The sequence below is a fragment of the Mus caroli genome, unplaced genomic scaffold, assembly GCF_978045245.1.
Source record: "Mus caroli unplaced genomic scaffold, Mus_caroli_1 scaffold_6, whole genome shotgun sequence".
In the NCBI taxonomy this organism is placed as follows: domain Eukaryota; kingdom Metazoa; phylum Chordata; class Mammalia; order Rodentia; family Muridae; genus Mus; species Mus caroli.
In genome coordinates, this window is record NW_028227261.1 from 36,099,134 (window position 1) to 36,122,291 (window position 23,158).

At 46.5% G+C, this 23,158-nt stretch overlaps 2 protein-coding genes across 5 annotated transcripts in view; one reads left to right on the forward strand and one right to left on the reverse strand.

The window, feature by feature from the left end:
* Positions 1 to 15,505, forward strand: part of Ctps1 (CTP synthase 1) — a 32,549-nt gene extending 17,044 nt beyond the window's left edge. Inside the window, exons 8-19 of the mRNA XM_021160002.2 lie at positions 740 to 891; positions 1,814 to 1,946; positions 5,671 to 5,759; positions 7,287 to 7,381; positions 8,034 to 8,096; positions 10,324 to 10,367; positions 11,538 to 11,634; positions 12,584 to 12,639; positions 12,723 to 12,819; positions 13,363 to 13,507; positions 13,987 to 14,075; positions 14,714 to 15,505. Of these exons, the coding sequence (XP_021015661.2) occupies positions 740 to 891; positions 1,814 to 1,946; positions 5,671 to 5,759; positions 7,287 to 7,381; positions 8,034 to 8,096; positions 10,324 to 10,367; positions 11,538 to 11,634; positions 12,584 to 12,639; positions 12,723 to 12,819; positions 13,363 to 13,507; positions 13,987 to 14,071 (1,056 nt within the window). The 3' untranslated portion in view covers positions 14,072 to 14,075; positions 14,714 to 15,505. The remainder of the gene's footprint in view (positions 1 to 739; positions 892 to 1,813; positions 1,947 to 5,670; positions 5,760 to 7,286; positions 7,382 to 8,033; positions 8,097 to 10,323; positions 10,368 to 11,537; positions 11,635 to 12,583; positions 12,640 to 12,722; positions 12,820 to 13,362; positions 13,508 to 13,986; positions 14,076 to 14,713) is intronic.
* Positions 15,506 to 18,337: 2,832 nt separating this feature from the next.
* On the reverse strand, positions 18,338 to 22,640 carry Slfnl1 (schlafen like 1). 4 transcript variants are annotated; one of them, XM_021160780.2, is made up of 5 exons: positions 22,419 to 22,640; positions 21,300 to 21,843; positions 19,437 to 19,967; positions 19,084 to 19,227; positions 18,338 to 18,501 (listed from the first exon to the last, which is right to left on the reverse strand). In XM_021160780.2, exons 2-5 carry the CDS (start codon positions 21,732 to 21,734, stop codon positions 18,379 to 18,381), a joined length of 1,233 nt encoding a protein of 410 aa, XP_021016439.1. In that variant the 5' UTR covers positions 21,735 to 21,843; positions 22,419 to 22,640; the 3' UTR covers positions 18,338 to 18,378. The 4 variants fall into 4 exon arrangements, with proteins under 4 accessions (XP_021016439.1, XP_021016440.1, XP_021016437.1 ...); XM_021160781.2 differs by having other exon boundaries at positions 19,437 to 19,964; positions 21,300 to 21,850; XM_021160778.2 differs by having other exon boundaries at positions 21,300 to 21,850.
* Between the last annotated feature and the right edge of the window lie 518 nt (positions 22,641 to 23,158).

Here is a 23,158-nt window from a genome sequence, read left to right on the forward strand (position 1 = left end):
CTAATGGGAGAGTAGCCAAATTCCATTTTAAAATGGCCTAGTGTGGTGGATTTCAAATTTGACTGCACATTGCAATAAGTGGGGAGCCTCTGCCTCCAGAGACCATGATCTGATTGGTTGTGGGTACAGCATAGGCTTAGGATTCTTTTTTTTTTTTTTTTTTAAGATTTATTTATTTATTATATGTAAGTACACTGTAGCTGTCTTCAGACACTCCAGAAGAGGGAGTCAGATCTCGTTACAGATGGTTGTGAGCCACCATGTGGTTGCTGGGATTTGAACTCTGGACCTTCGGAAGAGCAGTCGGGTGCTCTTACCCACTGAGCCATCTCACCAGCCCAGGCTTAGGATTCTTACAAACCCCCTCAGAGGTTCTTCTGTACCAATGAGTTTGAGAACCACTGATCTATTTGTGGATTCAGGAACAGGTCCTCTGTGGGTATACTTTGGTTTTTGTATTATGAGATAGCCTAAGTCTATCCTCCTGAGTGCAGGAATTACAGGCATGTACCATCCCATCTGGCTCTCTTATAAGGATTTTTGCATTCATATTCATAATAGCCTAGCCACTAATTATTTTCTATTCTTGAATCAGTTTCGGAAGTTTATCTTTTTCTAGAAAATTACCTTTTTTGTTCCAAATTAAAGTGTCACTCCACCCCCAAGGTCATATAGATATAACCAAAGTTACTTGTTTTATTTAAGCATCTATTAAATCACTTTTTTTTTTTAATGACAGGTGATCTGTGTTCATGATGTTTCATCCATCTACCGGGTACCCTTGTTGTTAGAAGAGCAAGGGGTTGTAGACTACTTTCTTCGGAGACTTGACCTTCCTATTGAGAGACAGTCACGAAAGATGCTGATGAAATGGAAAGAGATGGCAGACAGGTTTGCCTCCTCACATGCAGTTGGGCACACATGAATTCATCTTTTGCAGGGGTTCCACCATGCTGTAATAATGTGTTAGCACTCCTAATAGAAAAGGTGCTTGTTAGGAGGAGAGGTCAAGGCTAACAAGGATTTTATGTCAGCATGTGGTCACAGCACAGAGGAGGAGGCCTGGCCATGCGAGGCCTCTTCCCAGGCCTCAATGCAGAGAGTTCAGATTAAAATACTCTCTCTCAGCAGCTCAACAGCACCACTAGCAGCCCAGGGGCAGAGGGATATACATTCCCAGATCCCCTATGAATGCTGGCTTTAGCTTCAGTGCTCCTGTTGTGTTTCTGTTATCTAAGTGGAGTTTAGGAACATTCCATTCATTCTACAGAAAAGGGCTCAACCGCTGTGGGCTGCTGCCACCTTGCCCTGAAGCTCTGAGATTGTCTTATGGTGTAGAGCAGGGTGAACCTAACTGTAGTTGGGACATCACTGTGGTGGCGGTGTTTGTTTAGGGTTTTTTTTTTACACACCGCCCCCCATGGCCTTTTTTTTTTAATGACATTTATTTATTTTGGTTATGTTTGTGTGCTTGAATGTGTGCTTGCCACAGTGTGTCTGTGGAGGTCAGAGGACAACTTGTGGGAATCTGTTTTTTTTCTTTTTTCTTTCCATGGGTTCTGGGGGTAGAGCTCAGGTCTTCACACTTGTATGGCAAGTGCTTTTAACCACTGAGCCATCTCATTAGCTCTAGTCCCATTTTTCTTTGCAAAGCCTGCCCAGTTGATCTGAGGGTCATTTTTATTGTCCTGTGCACAGACTGAGGTGATACGCTCTGGTTATCATCTTCCCAGGCATGTTTCCTGTTTCCTGTAATTTTAGTCTCCTGATGGCATGGATATTACACGTAACTGTCTTGATTTTTATTTGCTAGGTATGATCGCTTGCTGGAGACCTGCTCTATCGCTCTTGTGGGCAAATACACCAAATTCTCAGACTCGTATGCCTCTGTCATTAAAGCTCTGGAACATTCTGCATTGGCCATTAACCACAAGTTGGAGATCAAGGTAAGGAAGTGGGGCTGTAGGTATAACCAAGGAGTAAATGCAGACAGTGTATGTATGTGTTTTAAACATTTAAGAGGTTTTTTGGGTGTATGTGGGTCGGTGTTTGTGTACCATGGTATACATATGGAGAAGACAATTTGTAGAAAGAAGTCACTTCTTTTCTTCCACAATGTCAGTTTTAGGGATTAAACTAGGTTGTTGGGATTGGTTACAAATGCCTTTTCCCACTGAATGATCTCAAAGACTCAGGCTTACCTGCGTTGTGGCTTTTGGAGCTCTGCATTCACTTTTAGGGATAAGAAAGATTTATATTGGCTGTTGGCTCCAAGAAGACACTAGAATATCTTTCAGAAATAATGAAAAGGCCTTAGTGCTTAGGTCTGACTGTCAGTCCGTATGGAATGGGAGGGCCTGGTGGACATAGGTACCATGCACAGCTGAGGGCACTGCCTAAGATCCCTTTCCCAGTAGCTGCTCTGATGAGATGTCAGTACAGGCTTCTAGCAAATATCATGGTTAAGGACACAAGACTACAGGGTGCTGGCTTTGGCGCCCAAGTGCTCTGTGACCTTGGATATCTTAACTTCATGCCTCAGTTTCCTTTAAAAGGGGATAATGATAGCGCTTCCTCCTGTGGTTAAGAACTCATGGTTTATTGGGAACTGCTGAGATTGAGCCTGCCATTTAGTAACTGCTGGATGTATTAATTGCCCTTGGAAGTTAGCTTGTCAGTCCCTTTAGAGCTTTTGTTGCTATTGCACTGGCTGCAGCTTTTCAGGAGATGGAGGACAAGAGAGTTGGAGCTTGGTCCCCAGGAGCTCATGAAGCTGCACCCACAGTTGGTGTTAAGGTTTCCCGCCTGCTTCTCCACATAGTTCTATAATAATTGAGTGTGCTGGCACATAGGTTCCTATAGAGTGGTATATGGGTTAAGAAATGGAAGAGCCCAGTTTACTACCTTGACTCCTTTTGGGGAGCAGGGAGGTCGCTAGTTCTTTTCATAATATTTATTTTAACTATTTGAGGTTAGCTTGTGGCTACCATATGTTCAGTGGTGGAAGTTGAGAGAAGGATAAAGAAGAATAAAAAGTCCTGGCTTTTTAGGGGTACTGAGGTTCTCAGACATAGAGCACCTAGGAAAGAGGTTCAGCAGCCTTGGTGATTTGTGAGAGGGGGAGACTTCTCAGGGGACAGCTTGAGGTTGAAAAGGGTTGGGAAGGCACAGGGAAGGAAGATTGTCCAGGGGCTTGGGGATGAAGACTATTTGGGACTTCAGTATGAACTGGAGAGGAGGGTCTGTAGGTAGTGGTGAGGACATGAACTGGGTCGGCATAGATTTTACCCCGAGGTTTGGGAAATAACAATTAGACAGGGGAGATTAGGAACAGTAGCAGAAAGAACATTATTTTAAAAATAGTCGAAAGACTTTAAGAGAGAATGCTACAAGAAATAAACCAGATATAATTTGAGTAGTTTTTAGGTCAAACAATTGAGATAGGTAGGATCAGAACTTCAAGGTCATCTTTAAATTCATTGCATTAGAATCAAATACTGCTAAAATGCTCATATCTTATTATAAATAATTATGTTATCTGTATTATAAATAATACATCATACTTCAATTTGAGTTTGAATCCAGCTTTGAATATAATGCGAATATATGTGACCTGCCTCAAAAAGGAAAGGGACGGGGAAGGAAGGAAATTGTAAAATAAGATGCTTGTGAGGACATGCTTGGCACTTGGTTTTCACAGAAATAATTGCCAGTGAATTCAAATGAGCTGGCTGCACATACCCATACTCAGCTGGTTGAGAGGACAGGGGACCTTGTGCTTTGCTTCCAGGAAGGCATGATAAAGGTGCACTGCTTTAGAAAGCAGTCTGACAGTTTTATATAAAAGCAGAGTGGCGTACAGGGGAACGCCAGGGCCTAAAAGGGGGAGTGGGTGGGTAGGGGAGTGGGGGGGGTATGGGGGACTTTTGGGATAGCATTGGAAATGTAAATGAGGAAAATACCTAATTTAAAAAAAAAAAAGCAGAGTGGCACTCAGGTATTTATTCAAGAGAAATGAAAATGTTTTGGGCTGAGGAGGCAGCTCAGTTGACTGAGTTCAATTTCCAGCACCACATAAAACTGGGCATGGTGCTGTGCCTGTCATTTCAGCACTTGGGAGGTAGAGGAAGGATCAGAAGTTCAGGGTCATTCCCAGATACATAAGGCAAGTGGGCTATCTGAGACCTTGTTTAAAAAACAACAAAACGAAAAACTCAAACCTAAAACAAAACAAAAAACAAAAAGATTTTATTATACAAATGGATACAGGCATACCCACCTCAAGTTTGGAAACAACCTAAATGTCTCTATCAGGTCAGTGTGTAGAGTGTGATGTGTTTATGAAGTAGAAATTGATTCAGCAATACAGAGAAGCAAACATCTAGTGCAGCAGCATGGATGGATATCAGACAGCCTGAACAAAAGAAGCTGGGCTCAACACTATAGATAGCTGCATGGTTCCATTTACATGCCATCAGATCCCATTACAGATGGCATGTTCTAGAATAGACATGGAGTTGTATGTAGAAGAGGCAAGTCCAGTCTGTGGTGGCAGAATCGGCTCTGGTTATCTAGAATGAGAAGCCAGGAACAGCTGTCCCTAGGCTGAAAAGGTCTTGGTGTTATGTCTTTGACTGGTGGGGCACATTCTGTCTTCATGTGGTACAGATATGTCGTAAGTCAGGATCATTATTGCTGTGATGACACCATGACCAAAGCAACTTGGGAATGAAAGGTTCATACAGCTCACACTGCCACATCACAGTTCATCATCAAAGGAAGCCATGACAGGAACTCAAGTACGGCAGGCGCCTGGAGGTAGCAGTTGATGCAGAGGTTATGGAGGGGTGCTGTTACTGGCTTGCTCATCCTGCTTTACCCTATAGGACCCAGGATCATCAGTCCTGGGGTAGCACTGCCCACAATGGGCTCTGCTTACTCCCATCAATCACGTCAAGCATGGAAATGCTCCACAGCCTTACCTACAGCCTCAATTTTTTTTTTTTTTTTTTTTTTTTAATGTATGAGTACACTGCAGTTGTCCTCAGACACACCAGAATAGGGCATCAGATCTCATTACAGATGGTTGTGAGCCACCATGTGGTTGCTGGGATTTGAACTCAGGTCCTCTGGAAGAGTAGTCAGTGCTCTTAACTGCTGAGCCATCTCTCCAGCCCCTCTAACATGTTTATATCTTATTGTTCATAAGTCATGTTTTGAAGCAGATAGAAAAAGAAAAAAAATGAGCCAGGCAGTGGTGGCGTACACCTTTAATCCCAGCACTTGGGAGGCAGAGGCAGGCAGATTTCTGAGTTTGAGGCCAGCCTGGTCTACAGAGTGAGTTCCAGGACCACCCAGGGCTATACAGAGAAACCCTGTCTCGAAGTCCCCACCCCCACCCCACCCCCAATAAATGAAAACCAGCTGACAAACCAACCACTGGAGTTCTGGTGGCCTGGGTAGAGTGTCATTTTTGTCTCCAAAGTAGCTTACTTGTAAGAAGATCTAAACACTCTGAATGGAATGGGCAGAACTGGAATCAAAGGCTAAGTAGTTGGAAAGGAGAATTTAATTATGTTGTCACTTTGAAACATTGATAATGTTACTTGAAAGTTGAGAGTATGGTTGGATTCATAAGTTGCTGTTTCTCTGCCTGCCTTGGTGCACTAGTACATCGATTCTACAGACCTGGAGCCAAGTACCCTGCAGGAAGAGCCTGTGCGCTACCATGAGGCATGGCAGAAGCTCTGCAGTGCTCAGTAAGTAGCCTTCTCTGTCATGGTGCTCGTGCTAGGGAGGTCATTGCCTGTAAAAATGTCTTTAATGACTAGACTGCCTAGTAAATGGCATAAGTTATTAAAAAAAAAGTGCAGCTCACCATTATAGTTGGATAAGAGGAAAACACTTTCATTATATTGATTCTTGCTATGTATATCTTTTTTTTTTCTTTTTGAAAAAGATTTTATTTATTTCATGTATGTGAGTACACTAGCTGTTTTCGGACACACCGGAAGAGGGCATCAGATCCTATTACTGATGGTTGTGAGCCTCCATTTGGTTTTTGGGATTTGAACTCAGGACCTCTGGAAGAGCAGTCTCATCATGTGGCTTAAAGATTTTTTCATCCAGGTTATTTGATGAGTTGCCATCAGTTGAATCTCATAAACTGTTTTGGTAGCTGCTGCTATCACTACTACTACTACTGTTTTCTTTCTCTCATTTTTTCTTTCTTTCTCTCTGTTTATTTTATGTATTTAAGTACACTGTAGCTGTCTTCAGATACACGAGAAAATGGCATCAGATCCCATTACAGCAAATGGTTGTGAGTCACCATGTGGTTGCTGGGATTTGAACTCAGAACCTCTGGAAGAGCAGTCAGGGCTCTTAACCACTGAGTCATCTCTCCAGCCCTCTTTTTGTTTTCTGAGACATGGTTTCTTTGCTTAGCCCTGGCTGACCCGTAACTGTAGTCTGGTCTTAAATTTAGATATCTGCCTGCTTCTTCTTTCCAAGTGCTGGGATTAAATGAGTGTGCTACCATGTCCAGTTAGTTTATTTTTTTAAATAGTAAAAACTAACGAAGTTTCTGCTTAGATGCTTGGTCAATGTGACACACTGCTGAGGAAAGTCCCCTCACAGAATCTAAGAGGAGTGTTGGAATTGGGAGAAAAAGTGAACTGATTGTATGTCGAACACACCCATAGTCTGGTACTTAGGGAGTTGAGGCAGGAGGATTGTGAGCTTGAAGCCCACCTGGGCTATGCTGAAAGACCCATCTCAAAAAAGAAATATGGGGGCTGGTGAGATGGCTCAGTGGGTAAGAGCACCCGACTGCTCTTCCGAAGGTCCGGAGTTCAAATCCCAGCAACCACATGGTGGCTCACAACCATCTGTAACGAGATCTGACTCCCTCTTCTGGAGTGTTTGAAGACAGCTACAGTGTACTTACATATAATAAATAAATAAATAAATAAATAAATAAATAAATAAATAAATAAATAAAAATAAAATAAAAAAAAAAGAAATATGAATAACGAATTTGGGGGAAGGGCAGTAACAACGTTGTTATTATAGACCGTTCTCTGTTCGTGTGATGGTGCCCATGTCTTTGTTTGCATTAAGTTCCTTGTATTTATCAGCACGGAACGTGCACCCACAGTCTTAGTTACAGTGCAGGCTGAGCTAGATGGGAAGTAAGTTCAGGGCCTCAGTGTCTTGGCAGTGACTTCTTTGATATGACTGAGGGCTGGATTAGCTGATAAGGGAATTTGGTCTTTTCTCTGCAGTGGAGTGCTGGTTCCAGGAGGATTTGGTGTTCGGGGAACAGAAGGAAAAATTCAAGCAATTGCTTGGGCTCGGAAACAGAAGAAGCCTTTTTTGGGTAAGCCTTTTTGTGCTCTCTTCACGCTGACAAAGAGGAAAGGAATTTTCTGGGGTAAATTCAATTACATTTATTTATGTATGTGTGCATAGGCCCATGCCATGACACACATGTAGAGGTTAGAGGACAACTTGCCAGGGTCTGTCCTCTCCTTATATCATTGGTGTCTCAGGAATTGAACTTAGGTTATCAGGCTTGGTGGCAAGCACCTTTACCTACTGATTCACAATGTGGAAAGTTTAAGAGCTGCATGCAGATGACAAGGAATTTTGTGAAAGTGGACTCTTATGTAGGAAATAACTGTTTGCAGTACATGTAAGACTGGACTTGGTGGGCCAAGTGATTTTGGATGCTTCCTGTTGCCACAGATTTAGGCAGTTTTCAACCTGATCAATTTGTAAATGAGAACTTAGTGAGAGGGGATTAGGGCTTAGATTCTAAGGTACTGAATATAGATAGTCTTTAACTGAGTAGCTTTGCAGAACCCTGAATTTTCATGAATGTGTAGGTCCTGTTTTTAATTTAGTACAGGCAACACCTTTGGGTGTTTCTTACATTGTGTGATTTCCACTTAGGGTACAAGACACTGACAGGCTGGGACATGTGGGAATTGCCCTCTCATGAGAGTGACGTGTTTTTCCTTTATTGGAAGGTGTGTGCTTAGGAATGCAGCTAGCAGTGGTAGAATTTTCAAGAAATGTGCTGGGATGGCAAGGTAAGTGTATGTTTAGCAACTGATTCCTGGAGGGCCCGACAGCTATTGTGTGCTGGTGGTTGGGAGCTGTGGGCATGATGCCTACTTTCTCAGCATTTCTCAGTGTTCAGTGAACTGGGTGTCTTGTTCATAGGGATTCACTCTACATGCCTGAGGGAGCACCAAGCAAGCAAGCAGGCCTTTGGCTACTGAGACCCCTGCTTTTCTTATCTCAAGATTCTCACTTTGAACACAGTAACTACTACCCAGACGGTACCCAGCAAGAAGCCACTAGTCTACTGAACGGCTGTGCAGTTATAGACTTGGGCTCAAGTTCTGGCTTTATTAGTGAATTGTGGATAGTTTTAGGCAACTTTCTGTCTTCTGTTGCTTGTAGAATGGACATCAAAGTGATTCCAACTTCACACAGTTGTAAAAAGTAGGTGACGGTGCTGGAGATTGTTTAGCAGTTACAGACTGCCTTCCAGAGGACCCAGGTTCAAATCCCAGCAGCAACATGGTAGCTCACCTCTGTAACTCCAAGATCTGATACTCTCACATAGATATACATGCAGGCAAAATATTAATGTACATTTAAAAAAAAAAGTAGGTAAAACCAGGTGGTGGTGGTGCATGCATTTAATTTCTGTGAGTTCAAGGCCAGCCTGATATACAGGTTGAGTTCCAGGATAGCTGGGGCTACACAGAGAAACCTTGTCTCGAAAAAACCAAAACAAAAAGTAGGAGATATAGTATATAGTCCATAGCAGTTCCTGGCAGATCCAAACTGCTTAGATAGTGTAATATCTACCTCTAACTGGATTGACCATGGGAGCACATCCAGAGGTCACTGGCTTCTCAGAACCATTTTTGAGGCTGCTACAGAATGAAGCAACATGTAGGTATGGAAAAGCTGTCTGGCTTAGGCAGTGAGATGGGAAGGTGCCCTGGTCTGGGATGACTGGAGCACTCTCACAGCTCCTGCTCAGGCTCTTGCCTCTATACAGGGTCCCAGCTGGGCATGGGTTGTGATAGGGTTATCGGGGTTTGGACCCAGGCAGGGGACAGGACCTTACAGGAAAACTCGTGCACACTGCTTAGGGCTTGATCTATTGCCTTTTTTGTCTATTGGCTCTGCTTATGGTTAGTACATTTCATAAAATAAAGAAAGGTTGTTTGTTGAAGTCAGTAACATTCCCAGCTATTTCAGAGATTGGGGCAGGAGGATCACAGATAGAATTCTGCCTACAGAGTGAGTTTCATGACAGCCTTGACTATAGCGAGACCTTGTCTCAAACTAAACATGGAAAAGGGCTGGGCATGATAAGCCCTGGATTCAGTATCAGTACTGCAAAGAAAAATAACAAACCAATTAATTCCTAACTTAGCCAAGGATGACAGCGTATTAGATGCTCAGAATGACAGAAAAGCAGAGAGCAGTTCTTGTTCATCTCTCAGAAGCTAGAGCAAACTAAAAAAATTAATGTAAAAAGTTACTAAAGAAACATGGTGCTGGGTGGTGGCGCACGCCTTTAATCCCAGCACTTGGGAGGCAGAGGCAGGCGGATTTCTGAGTTCGAGGCCAGCCTGGTCTACAGGGTGAGTTCCAGGACAGCCAGGGCTATACAGAGAAACCCTGTCTCGAAAAAACCAAAAACCAAAACAAAAAAAGAAACATGGTAAGATGATTTTGCTCTACTTTGTGCAGCTTGATTTCAGCTTTCAGAAAGCTGAAAATTTACCTGTGTTTGTCTTATCTTTAAAATGTTGTTCCCGGAAGGGGAAAAAAGTGTGATTATATTTTAAAGTTACTATTTTTCCATTCCTTTTTTTTTTTCTTTTGAGACAGTCTGTGTAGCTTTAGCTGGCCTAGAACCCTATGTATTCTTGAACTCTCAGAGATCCATCTACCTTAGTGTTGGAATTAAAGGAATGTGCCACCACACCTGGCTATTGGTGCCCCATAGTTTTCTAATAATTTTTCTTTATTTTGTGCAAATGAGTGTTTTGCCAGCATGTGTGTAAGTGCACTCTGCCTGCCTGGTGTCCATGAAGGCTAGAAGGCACTGGACCTTCCAGAACGGGTCCTCTGTAAGAGCAGTGAGTGCTTAAGTACTTGGCCATTCTCCCCAGACTGCAGTCATCAGCTTTAAACTGAGAGAGCTCATGATTTGAAGCTTAGCAGGAAACTAGTAACTAAGGTTCTGTTTATAGTTCTTTTCATGACTCAATTATTTTAACTTTTCAGATGCCAATTCTACAGAGTTTGACCCCAAGACTAGTCACCCTGTGGTGAGTCAAGCATTTGAACCTCTCGGGCTTAGAAGGGGTGGAAGGGCATCTGTGAAGCAGGGGATGGCAGACAGGTAGTGAGACCACTGTGTCCCAAAGCCCCTTCAGACCTCCTGACAAGGACCTTTTGAGTTTTCACCTAACTCCTCACCAGTCTTTCCAGGTTACATTGGAAGTCTTTAAATGATAGGTTTACTCCCTGATAGCAAGAGGATTATCCTCACATCCCCTCAGCTCCTGGTGGGAAGCACGTGTGAAGGCTTGCTGCCACTGTTCTCAGAGCTCCATATTTTAACAATTCATGTTCTTCCCAGTGCCAGTCCTAGAGGGTAGACAGGTTCAGGATTAACGAGCTAAGGGGTGGTGATTTCTTTAGTGGCAAGCAAAGCTTTCCTGCTGTTGATCACCTGGGGCCTGGGGTTCAGCCTGTGGTGGTACTAAGGCTCACTAGGTACAGGCAGTGTCTTTGTCTTTGAATTCCTAGCCCATGAATGACAGGCATGCTTAGGCATTTGCTTTTTCAGTATTCAGCAAATGCTGAGCATTGGTTGTATGTGAGGTACTGTTTTTGTCACTGAGGATACTGTGACAAGCTAGACATGGTTTTTGATCTTATTGACTTAGCTTCTGCATATTTGTTCTAAAGTTGATTTAAGAACAATGGTGGGGTAAGGGAATGGAATACAGGGAGGCTTGGAGGGTTTTAAAAGGTACTCAGATGACTGTAGCAGCCCCCTCTGGGGTACCAGTCTACCTGTTCACAGACTTGCTAGTCGCTGCTGGTCTAGAGAATGACTGTGTAATGATTACTCCTGTGTCCATGTTGCTCTGCCACAGCACAGAGCCTTTGGCATCACAAGTGCTAGGGCAGGGAGGCTGAAGGCCAGGCGTGGTGGTGCACGCCTTTAGTACCAGCACTCGGGAGACAGAGGCAGGTGGATTTCTGAGTTCAAGGCCAGCCTGGTCTACAGAGTGAGTTCTAGGACAGCCAGGGCTACACAGAAAAACCCTGTCTCGAAAAACAAAACAAAAAATCAAAAAAAAAAAAAAAAAAAAAGTGGGAGGCTGAAGCATTGAGTCCCTGCCCTGGAGGGCTCCACTTTGGGAAGGAGGTCTGGCTCTAACAGAGGCAAAGTTTGGTAGTCAGACTTGTTTTCTGAATATCTCTAGGTCATAGACATGCCCGAACATAACCCTGGGCAAATGGGTGGAACCATGAGGCTGGGCAAGAGGAGAACCCTGTTCCAGACCAAGAACTCAGTCATGAGTAAGTTGTTTCACACGAGTCTGGCTTTTGTCCTGGTGTGTGCAGGACATGGGGGATAGGTGGTTCTCAAGCTCCAAAGAGCCAGGCCAGCCTTTGCTTGGCTATGTGGCTGCTTTTGCATTTCTTTCCTGCTCCTTATCTCATGCTTGTTTAGGATGTATGGTGTTAGCTAGATGATCTCTGGTAGTGCATCTGGGCCCTTGGGTGTGGGTAGATTAACAGAACAGGCCATTAGGTTAAAGCCATTGCAATCTGTGGTTACTTTCTTAAACTGCTAGTAAATAGAACTATGTGGAATTTGGTGATTTAAAAAAAAATCATTTTCACATAAATATGTTTTATTCTAACAAATAGCAATCGTGGTTAAAACTTCGGGGGAATTGGAGGAGGAAAATGCCTGTTACAAGTCTTGCCCAATGGGAACATTGCTCTTTTAACCAGTGGTAGAGGTGCCTGGGGTTCCAGTCCAACTAGTTTGAAAATCACTTGAGTACCGTTTTCAGGATCTTCCATCTATGCTGTTCTGTGGGTTTGGGGTCTCAGTTGGAGTAAGTGGGTCAGTGAGTACCCCATTTGCACACACTGCACTTGTTCATCTACAGTCACCACATACCAACTAGCTTCTCATTTCCCTTCCCCACAGTGTTCTCAGGGACCTGGTTTTCTTGGAGGGCCTGGCCTGTCTTTGGTGTTTCCCAGCAGCACAGTGCTTATCGTTTAGTGGTGGTGTGTTGGAGGGAGGTGGTGAAAGTTTGTTTTTGACGTGGTTCTTGGTTTGGACAGAGGAGCCAGAGGCCCAGGAATTCTGAATTATATCAAGAGCAGGCGAATGTGGCTAGCAGAAGTTTGGTACCTGATTTACTTACATAATAAGTGTGAATTGGGAATAGTTAGTAGTTTGCATAGACTTTGTGCAGGTATAAGTCCTAAATTGCCTGGTTTTCTTCAGGGAAACTCTATGGAGACACAGACTACTTGGAAGAAAGGCACCGCCACCGATTTGAGGTGAGGATATGAGCCTGTTCCTTCCATTACTTTGCAAAGAAGGTAATAGAGAGGCCAGAACAATTGTTTTCTTGTCCCACCAGGTGAACCCAGTCCTGAAAAAGTGCTTGGAAGAGCAAGGCTTGAAGTTTGTTGGCCAAGATGTTGAAGGCGAGAGGATGGAGATCGTGGAGTTGGAAGGTGACTGTCTGGGTAGTGCCAACTCAGTGGACAAAGTGCAGTGAGGTTTTCTTGGTGTGTGGGAAAACAGAACAATTTGTCCCCCGTCTGCATTCCAGCACTTGGAGAGCTGAGGGAGGAGGATGATAAGTTCTAGGTCAGCCAGGGCTACAGAGCCAAACGCTATTTCAAGAAAGAGAGATGTGTGCTGCTGTGCTTTCTCCTGAACTGGTGTTGAGGAGGCTGCAGTGTCAGGGGAGGGGCTTCTGACAAGGCTGCAGAGGCAGGAGGCACATACCTATGTACGGTTTCCACAGCAGTCATGTAGCATGAAGACCTAGCGGGAATGAGTGCTAAATCCCTTTTAGCTTTCATGTGAACAGTGTAGTTTAGCCTGTGCAAGTGACAGGATACTCAGATGGGACTCTGCAGAGCAGGGACCGAGCTTTGAGTTACACAGTGTGTAGCAGTGTCAGCTGACTCCTCCTTTGGGGTTCCCTTTCCCTACATTTCGATGATAGACATTTTCAAATGCTAATTGCTCCTTCTGAATTTGTGTTGTAGATCATCCATTTTTTGTTGGAGTGCAGTATCACCCCGAGTTCCTGTCCAGGCCTATCAAGCCCTCCCCGCCCTACTTTGGCCTCCTCCTGGCCTCTGTGGGGCGGCTCCCACATTACCTTCAGAAAGGTTGCCGGCTCTCACCCAGGTGGGGATGCTAACTCATCACAGTGAGGTTCTACAGTCCTGAGAAAAAGCCATAGGTGCCACGGCCTGGTCATTGTGTAGGTGACCACATATTCCTTGATGTGCTGTGAAGGCTCCTATTTGTTGCCTTGGGGTTTTGTTGTTAGGCTGCCCCTATCTTGCTGGCCAGGCTTCATCTTTGTAGTTGCTGGGCTCTGTTTTTGCTGCTGAGCATTTCCTGTCCATGACAAGTGGGTCACAACCAGGTAGACATGTACCCTATCTGAGACTGGTGTCTCTGGGTGGTTAGTATATTAATGTTGAGCTACTGGGGAGGGGCTGCATTTCCTGCAACTAGAGGAAGGAGTTCGGCCACAGCCTCAAGTATGTGGAGAGATGGCTGCCGCATGTGCACATGTGCTGTGTATAACCGTGGTTGCAAAGGTGGGGAAGTAAAGTGAGTCCCTGATGGGAGCTGAGTAACCCTTCTCAATTCCACAGGGACACTTACAGTGACAGAAGCGGGAGCAGCTCTCCTGACTCGGAAATCACTGAACTCAAGTTTCCATCGATAAGTCAGGACTGATCTGGTAAGTGACTTTTAAAAAAAAGTTATTTATAGGAGTACACTGTAGCTGTCTTCAGACACCAGAACGGGGCATTGGATCTCATTACAGATGGTTGTGAGCCATGTGGTTGCTGGGAATTGAACTCAGAACCTCTGGAAGAGCAGTCAGTGCTCTTAACTGCTGAGCCATCTCTCCAGCCCCAGTTAGTGACATTTTTAAGGTTTAGTAGAAAACCGAAAAAGTGATAACAGACTCCCTAAGAGCTCACAGGCCAGCTAGCTTAGCTCTCCTTGTGAGCTGCAGATTCTGAGATTTGTCATTTCACAGAGTAAGCTGGAGACTGACAGGAAGATGTCTGTCCACCTCTGTCTTCCATGTATTATGTAAGCACACACATAAAAGCACTTACATTTCTCCATTTGTCAGTCATTGGGAGTTGCCTGTCCCTCAGCAGCCTTGAAACAGGCTGGTGCTGTCAACAGAGAGCTTGTATCTGGCTGAGACAGAGGCTGCTGCAAGGCCTTGAAGGTCTGTGGATTGCAAACATAGGCTCCTGCCATTGTCCTGCAAGAACAGGCCGTGTTCCTTGTGTGCTGGCAGCTAAGTTCTGACACTTTAATAAACATCATATAATTCTAGCTTTTTGTTTTTCTTTACAGGATGAGTCTTCAACTTCAGCTTTGACAGTTTACAACTATGATTTTACATCCTGCTTTTGACACTTCTTTTAAATTATGTTTTTATTAAGATTATTTTATTATAGGGGAAAAGCATTTGGAAAACTTTGTCACTTGCATGTCCCGTCATTTATACTGGATCCTGCAACACATGTATTTGTGCGACAATAATACCTTTGCAGTTTTTGTGCTTCTGTGATGGGAAACAGGACTCTGGATGGAACCTGATGGTGGCTGCTGGCTGTGGTTAAGGGCCATCAACCACCTTGTTTTCCAACCACTTGAGTCACTGTCATTGGAGTGAATTGCTGTTGTTTCCCTGGGGTGCCAGGACTCCCAGTGCTGGGCTGCTAACTGGGTGTTGCTGGCATCTCAGTGCTGCTGAGTTACAGGGACTAGGTGCCAGCTGCGGTTTCCCTCACCATCCAGAGGATTGCTTGGTTCTTTGGTACATCAGACAAACTCTGTCTGTATAAAGTATCACATAAAAACCCTGGGTCTCTGGCTACACTTTCTATTCCTGGGGCTGAGAAAACTCCTTGTATCAAGGGGTCAAGAAACAAGGAATTTTAGGGTAACCGGTTCTAAAGCCCTCTCTTGTGTATGCACCATTGGCTTGAGGGTATTTTTTTCTTCCAGAATGGTGTTATTGCATTTGAAATGCAATTTGAAGTTATTTTCTTAATGTGAGATGGCAGTGGGCATGACCCTGTGCCTACAGTATGGTGGTTAGCTTGATGCATACTCCTAACTTAATAAATAATGCAGAACCAACCATTGGTGTGCTTTCTCTTGTCACTGGCTGGGGTGCTTTTCCATGGGCACTGAGCTTCAATGCCAGGGCTTCTCCTGAGCCAGCCTCAGTGAGCAGTCTGAGTATCAACTAAGATGCAAGCCTTAGTAGCAACTAGGATTTCTCAGCAAGTCAGTTTGGTTGTCATGACATGTGTTCCAAGGGATTAAAAGCCACTTGGTGCTGTGTGACGTAGCAGGAAGAGAAGAGAGGAACCATGTGCTGCCTGAACAGGGTCCTCTGCACACTACAGACAGGTAATCCTACAGGGAGCCAGGCGGCTGACCATGGGCTGTCCTAACCAGGTGTTAGGTTTTCTTTCCCACTTGGCACTCATTCAGAAGTTCAAGGTCACGGCAGGGGCAGTTCACTTTCCAAAGTGAAGTATGCAGTGTTGGTGACATTGGTATTCACTTACTCAGGCTACAGGCCTGGCTGTGTATAGACAGTAACTTCCTTCACTTGCTACAAGTTGAAACGGGGCACTGGGTAGGAAAATGTGTCTCACCTGTTTGCCTAACTCCTACCTCAGATTCCTCATTCCCTAGTCCAATGTCACTGTCACTCTTGAGACCCAGAGCCCCACTCTTCTAATTCCTGTTCAAAAGCATCCTATCCCATATTTGTTCATTTCTGTGAGCTCACAGCTTTCTTCTGTAGGGATCCTGTCTGGCTGTGGGATGATTCCAAGCTCTTCCCACACAGAGGGCCTACTGCTGTTGTCACAATAGAGAGGGCTTGGCTGGGTGTGGAATGGTTTGGAAGAGCCATCTCTAACGTTTTTCTACTGATGAAGATGGCCTCGCTTGATCAATTGCCACATGGTAGCTGCATGCATGACCTGTCAGCAAAAAGAAGCCCCCACTTGGCTCTCCAGAGCTTGCCATGCTGCTGACGATCCTAACAGGACCTGATGCTTGATGGTGCTGGAAGGCAGCCCTCTATGATTAGTGACTACCAGTGGGCAGTAGCTTCTCCCTCATGTCCTTAGTGTGCTGACCTTAGACTTAGAGGACAAGGGCAGGTGGCAGCTGTGTTCCCTATTACTATCTGCTTTTGCCAAAACAGCTTCCAGAGAAAGTACTTCTGCGGGTGGTAGCACTTGGATCAGAATCTAACATGGTGCTTGGCCTATGCATGTGTGATGCCCAGAAACATTCTTCTCCTCTCACCTTTTGAATGATGGCTTTATTTCTTTCATTCATTCATTCATTTTGGTTATCCTGGGGCTAGAACCCATGACTTTACTCATCCTAGTGAATGAAGTGCTCCATCACTGAGCCACAACTCAGCCTCAGGAGTGCATTCTTTATGTAGCACTGGGAACACCAGTATGGGTAAAGGGAGTTTGGTGATCTGTCATGAACATTTATGATCATGTTTGGTTCCTGGAAGCATTGTGAGTGTTGGCAGGGGTTGTATCCTGTTTGTAATCTGGAAAAATCAGGTCTAGAGTAGTAAGTGGTCCAGGAATGTCCAGCATCTGGTGGGTGGGGCATGGGAACTGAATTTTCAAAACCAGTGTATGTGTGCACATGTATCAAAGAGGATCCAATGCTTGTCAGCACTCACCATCTCTCTTTATTTCGGTCCCTCCTCTGAATATAGCCAGCAGCCTCAAGGATGAGAGAGCTGATAACTGTATACTTTCATGGAAACCCTTCTCTTGTAAAATGTTGTCAATACTCCATGACTATCTGGTAGCTCAGAGTGCAAATGTCATGATTGTCTCATTAGTTAATTATTAGGCACCCACCACAAGACTGCATGTATTCTGAACACAGACCATATCTAACGTGCAACATGTATTTTAGTGGGAGGAACTTTTAACGTTGCTATGGAAAGGAGAAAAAAAAAAAGAAAGGAAGCTGGGGATCTGGGAAAGTTGCTCTTGCGTATAATCTTAGCATCTTGGTGGGGTTTGGGGGTGAAGCAGGAGTACCAAGTTCAAGGCCAGCCTTGAGGGGAAGCTAAAATCCTGCAGCTCAGAAGGAAGAGGGCCCTAGGCAGAGATTCCCCAGTGCAGAGGTGGGGGTGGGTTGGTTGCTGTGGCACACATGGCTGGTTTAAGGAACAGCAGGAGAATCTAGCATAGGTGGCTTTCTTAGGACAAAATGCATGTGGACAAGGCAGGTGTGGCAGGATCTAGCTGTGGGTTTTGTGTTAGTAGACAGTAGTCCTGTCTGGCTAGACCCTTCCTGTGAATGGCTATTCTGCCACAGCCAGCAAGGTACCAGATATGATATGATGGTGACAAAATATCTCTTGCCCACTGTTACTGTCTCACAGGTAACAAGACTGTGGCAGAGGTAGCCACTATTGCCCTAAGTGCCTGTTGTCTTAGGGCAGGGCTGCGAGGGTGCTGAGCGGTTGCAGAGCTGTGCCAGTGGGCTCTGGCTCCTGGGAAGTAGTGGGCTGGGTCTGGCTGACCAAGTGTCTTAGAAATAACCAGGGACTCCAGTACCTGCAGTGTAAGGAGTGATGACACGAACATTCCAGCAGGTTGGGTGAGCTGCAGAGTGCTCATGCCCTATAACTGCTTACAATGTAGGTCTTGCTGGCTGCAAGTGGCCTTTCCAAGTTGACATTTCCTAGCCCACTGTAATTGGCTTAGACAAAAGGTGCATTTGGTTGGAATTAGAGTTACAGTCCCTTATATTATAGCTCAGCTCTAGAAGACTAGCCAAATTTCCTGAAAGCAGGGCTCCTTGAGGATTTGCCAAGAGTTACTTATTAGCTATGTTACTGTGCCCACACTGAGGTGAAGTCCTGTGGCTCCTGTATGTGCAATGCCAAGGGAGAGGAGGTTGCCCAGGTAGGTTTTATTCCAAGTCTTAGCCCACATCTTATGTCCTCACAGTACACAGCAGCTGCAGGACAGTGGCTGGCGCTGCCTCAACTGCTGCTGAAGCTGCTCCTTTTCCAGCGTTAACACCTTCACCTTCTCTTCCAGCTTGCCCAGCTCCATCGTCCACTTCTGAGAGGACAGTGAAGCAGTAGATAATTAGGCTACCATTTTCTTAGGCTGTCTTCTCTCCAGGGATGGGCTGCAGCCTGAGGGCCTGACCATGCTGCTCCCTCTGATGAAGGGTCTTGAGGTTGCCTGCTTACTATCCATCCACTCGGATGGAGCCCCCTTTGCAGCCTTTCAAGGGCTGGCATGGGGACCTGATCGCTACCTGTCTATATCCCCAGTGTAGCTCCCTTACCCTCTGCTTTCTACCATTTGGTGGTTCCTTCATAGAAGGAACTCAATCCTTCCCTATCTCCTCACTAGGCTCTCCTTCGGTACAGTGCACACCCCTTTTCTAGTTGCCTTATAGGATCTCAGTAGTCTAATCTCTCTGATCCTTTGGTCTTCCAGGTGGGTGTGACTTTGTGCTATGGAATGGGGTACAGATTTCCCTCTAACCAATGAGCAGTGAATTGTGGGAGGAGGTGGCAGAGTTCCTTTTCTCCAAGGCCTCCCTTGTCTCGGCTTGCCTGGCACTTTGGAGCTAATGGCTGGTGGGGTCTGAGTCAGCTTGACCCCAGCCCATCCTGGCGAGATCATCCTCACCTGCCTGCACCAGTCCTGGATGGCACCAACCGACAGTGGGCCCTGGATGCTCCCATCACGCCTTAGAAATACCTCCCCCTGGTCTGTCTCGTACAGCTGTGGCTCACCCTGGGCCTTGGGAGTGTGCACCGTCAGGCGGAGTACCTTAGCAGGGGCAATGGAGGCTCAGAGGGTGCCAAGTCTCATGGTGGTAGTCTCAGTTCTAACTGGGTAGTCCCATACTTTAGCTCCTGAAGGCAGCCTGGTAGGCTCCTTTTCTTAAGTTAGCCCCTGTTGCTGCTTCCCACCCCTATGCTGCTCAGCAGTATCACAGGGCAGTGTCACTGTCCTGCACGATGACCGTGCAAGCTCACCTTGAGAGGTGTGCTGGTCGTGGTTGTGCTTATGACAGGGATGAAGGTGAGGGTGTAGGCATCAGGAAAGACCTGGGGTTTGAAGCCCTGCAGGATGGAGTCTACCAGCAGGCGTGTACGGTCCTCATCACGATGGCTGCAGTGGATGCCCTGCACCAGGCCACTGTCCTCGACACCTACCAGCAGACTGCCACCCTCACTGTTGAGAAAGGCACATACATAGCGCCGCACATGGTGCTTGAAAGCCAGGCTCAGGTACTCACCGCTGCCTCGCTTAAACTCCATGTTCCGTGTCTCGCTGCCAAGGAAGGCACCCTGGAATAGCTGCTCCTGGCCCAGGATCTTCTGGTGCACAATGGCACTGTCAGAGCGCACGCCACTGGGTCGGTTCTGAGAGATCTGCCGACGGCCAGCCAAGCCCCAGATAGGGGAAGGGTCTGCCAGTTGGGTCAGTGGTGGGTGCCTGAGGCCTGGGCTGGGGCCAGGGCTTGGGCCAGGGCTGTGGCTTGGGCTTGGACCGCTGTCCTCCTGCTGGGGTAAGGGTCAAGATTGGGCAAAGGCAGAAGGCAGAAGACCCTAACTTAAAAGGACTGCCAGACCTCCATCACACTCTTGCTAGCAGTTCTTTTCTAGGCCAAGAGCCCAATTCCGCATCTTTGCAAAAGTTAGTGCTGGCCCAAGGGCTTAAGCCAGCTCTTGGGTTGGGTTCTTCCTTGAAACCTGCTGTAGGATGCCTGGCGGGTAAGACTGCCACTTTGAAGTCGGCAGTTTGCATACCCATGGGCCAGTCTTTCTCTACTAGGAATGTGCAATAAGGTCCTAGGCACAGGTTCCTAGAAGGCATCTTGGTAGCCCTGTAGTCCTCTAGGCAGAGATGCAGGTCCCTGAACTAAGGGACCCTTCCTTCTTTGATGTCCCTGAATGTCTGCTAGCTACTTCTAGGTAATGAAAAGTCCTCTGAATCTCAGTGTTCTCTGCCCATCCCGAGTCCCTCTGTGGCTTCTGCTTTGTCTCTAGAGCTCTGGCAGTTTGTTCATGCATAGCCAGGTCTCTGGTACCTTCACATCTACAGGGCTTGACACTCAACTGAGTTAGTGCATGGAGATGGACAGAGTCCTAGTAGCCCAGCAACTCCCAAGAGAAGATGAACTTAGCCTCAGAAAAATAGTAGGTGCACATGTATCAACAGGTTATCAGAGCCGTTTAGTTCCACAGTTCAAGCCCCATGGATTTGTCCTCTGAACAGAAGACCAACGATACTGGTAGTATAACCTTTCACCCACAACAAAACTGGCCTGTACCCTGATTTCCCTTGTTACATCTGTAGATCTGAGCCTACCTTCTAGCCCAGCCTCCTTCCTCAGTTGCCTCTGCAGCCTCCAGCCTGAGCTCCAGAAATACCCTGTGTATCTCTGTCTTACATCACTACCTCAACATCTTTTCTCCGCCTTCCAGGATTCCTAAGTCCCAAGCCTTAGGACAGGATTTCTGATCCCCTATAATTTTTTCTCCAGTGGGCAGTGAGGGCTTGCCCATTTTCACACAGCTACCTTGATTCTGGGACTAGCAGAGTTGGTTCTGTTCTTGGAGGGCTTGACACGGACAGTGCATAGATTGCCTGCCTCAGCCTTGCTTCTAGTGTTTGTCAATGGAACAAATGAGGTAGACCAAGGAGAAAATCACTACTTGGTATGTTCCAGGCCCAAACCTGACTGGAATGCAAAAAGGTCCCTAAGAGTTCGTCTCCCTCTTAGCAGAGGGTCAGTCATTTGAGTCACACCTCCTGGGTGTGCAGTTCCTCATGCTATCCACTCTTAGGTCTCTCCATGCCCTTCAGGGCACACTTGGGCTAACTGCACTTACCTCCCTGTGGTGTAGGGACTCTGAGGCCTCACTCAACACCAGCTCCTTGCCCCGGGCTGTGAGCTCTTTGAGGACTAGTTGTTCCTCCAAGGCCATCTGCAGACGCCAGGGGAGGGAGTCCAGCACTGCCTTGGGAGCAGCCACCTGTACCAGTGCATAAGTGTTCCGTGGCCGCCTCACTACCTCAATTTGGCCACGGGCCACCGGCAGCTCCAGCCGCTCTAGGGTGTCTCGCAGCAAGCAGGCAAGCACGGGCACAGAGAACTGAGGGTTTAGGTGGCCCACGTAAAGAGTATGTGTGCTGGGAACTGCCTTGAGGCCAGAGTCCTTGGGTGGGGACTCTTTTAGGGGTAACTCTAGCAGGGACTGTTTCCCCTGGGACATCACATGAGACTCCCACATCTGTGTCTGTGCTGATCTCTTTCTGAGGCTCATGGTGGTCTTCCTCAGAAGGAATTTTGGTAGTCCTCACTGCCGATTGCTCCTCCTGGGCCTGGCTCAGACTGGCCAGGGCTTCCCAAAGGTCTCACAGGTGCTGAGGCTTCTGGAGGCTTGTAGATGGGCAGAGGCCAGGCAGGGTCAGAAAGAAAGGGCAGAGGGCAAGTAACCAAGTAACCCCCTTGGGTGCCTAGGAAAGAGCCAGGCGGGGTTGAGCCAGGCCTCTGGGCCGATAAGGAATTTGCCTGAAGGGTTAGGAGGAATCCTTGAGGTCTCTATACCATCTAGATACTCCTCAATCTGTATTTAGGACCTCCTGGCTGTCTCTGGGTTTCCTGACTTCTAGAAGGTTCATAAAAGTCTCCAGGCCCTAGCAAGATGGTTAAAGTGGGCCTCAGAGAAGAGACCATAGTTCCAAATTGAAGGTGGTCTTTCCCACCAATTCTAAAACCTGCTAGGAGGTTAGTGTGGGCCATTGAAACTATTTAGGATTGGGTTGGCAGGTTTGGGGGTTCTGGTACATAGACAACAACTATGGTCCCTCCCCATAAAAAGGGCCTTTGCATATATACCTAAAACTTGAAGTGGCCCAGGAACTAGAGATTGTTCCTTGCACCTTACCCCAGGCTTGGGAACTCATTTACAGGCTGTGCCACAGACACACGAGAGCCTTCTACTCACCCCCACACCCCCAGCCTCCAACTTGGGTGGCAGGCACCACCAGCCTGCATCTTTCCAGATTGGGTCCTTGAGGTAGTCAGAGTCCAAGAGCCACCACAGCTGCAATGGGGATATTCAGGGATAGCAGGAAGAGGAGGAAAGAGGAGGCCTATGATCTTCATGTCCTGCTGGCTCCTGCAGGGGCATAGGAGGTGTCAGCCCCGAGCTCCCACAACTCCTTGAACCAGAACACTTAGGACTTGGCATGGAGACAGAGAGAATCAGGGTCTAGGGAGTGGGCGGGGCCTGTGTAACAGCCTCTGTGATCTCACGAAGGCCAACAATGCCTTCTGGTTCAGACAAGCAGGGTTGGGATGCTGAGCAAGACAGACTTCAACAACCATCACGTCAGCTAGACAATGTAAGCAGACACAGCTGCTCGACTGACACAGGCCTTGCCCATGGGGCCCTTGGAGTAAGATCTAGAACTGTGGACCTGAAGACACTTCTTCCCTCTACACCACCTCTCCAGCCTTCAGTGCTTACACAAGCCACCAGTTACCATCTCCTTTGGCTCTGCAGTCTAAAGTTTCCACTTCCTTCCTTCATCCCCAATTCCCACTGACCACTGACCAGACCTAGCTGCTCCCAGGATGAACCAAAATGTACATGGTGTGGTCCAGGGCTCCCCTGATACAAGGCTTCTCTATGGGTCAAACACAGATATTTCTAGTTATTGCTATCTAGAAGGAACTACAAGT

What these genes read in the sequence shown, in the direction of transcription:
- Slfnl1 (XM_021160780.2), bottom strand. Translation starts at nt 21,734, where the DNA reads ATGAGCCTCAGAAAGAGATCAGCACAGACACAGATGTGGGAGTCTCAT. An exon ending in AGTCCCTACACCACAGGGAG is followed by an intron (nt 19,968 to 21,299) that starts GTAAGTGCAGTT and finishes CCCTTACCCCAG; the next exon opens with CAGGAGGACAGCGGTCCAAG. An exon ending in CGACCAGCACACCTCTCAAG is followed by an intron (nt 19,228 to 19,436) that starts GTGAGCTTGCAC and finishes GCCCCTGCTAAG; the next exon opens with GTACTCCGCCTGACGGTGCA.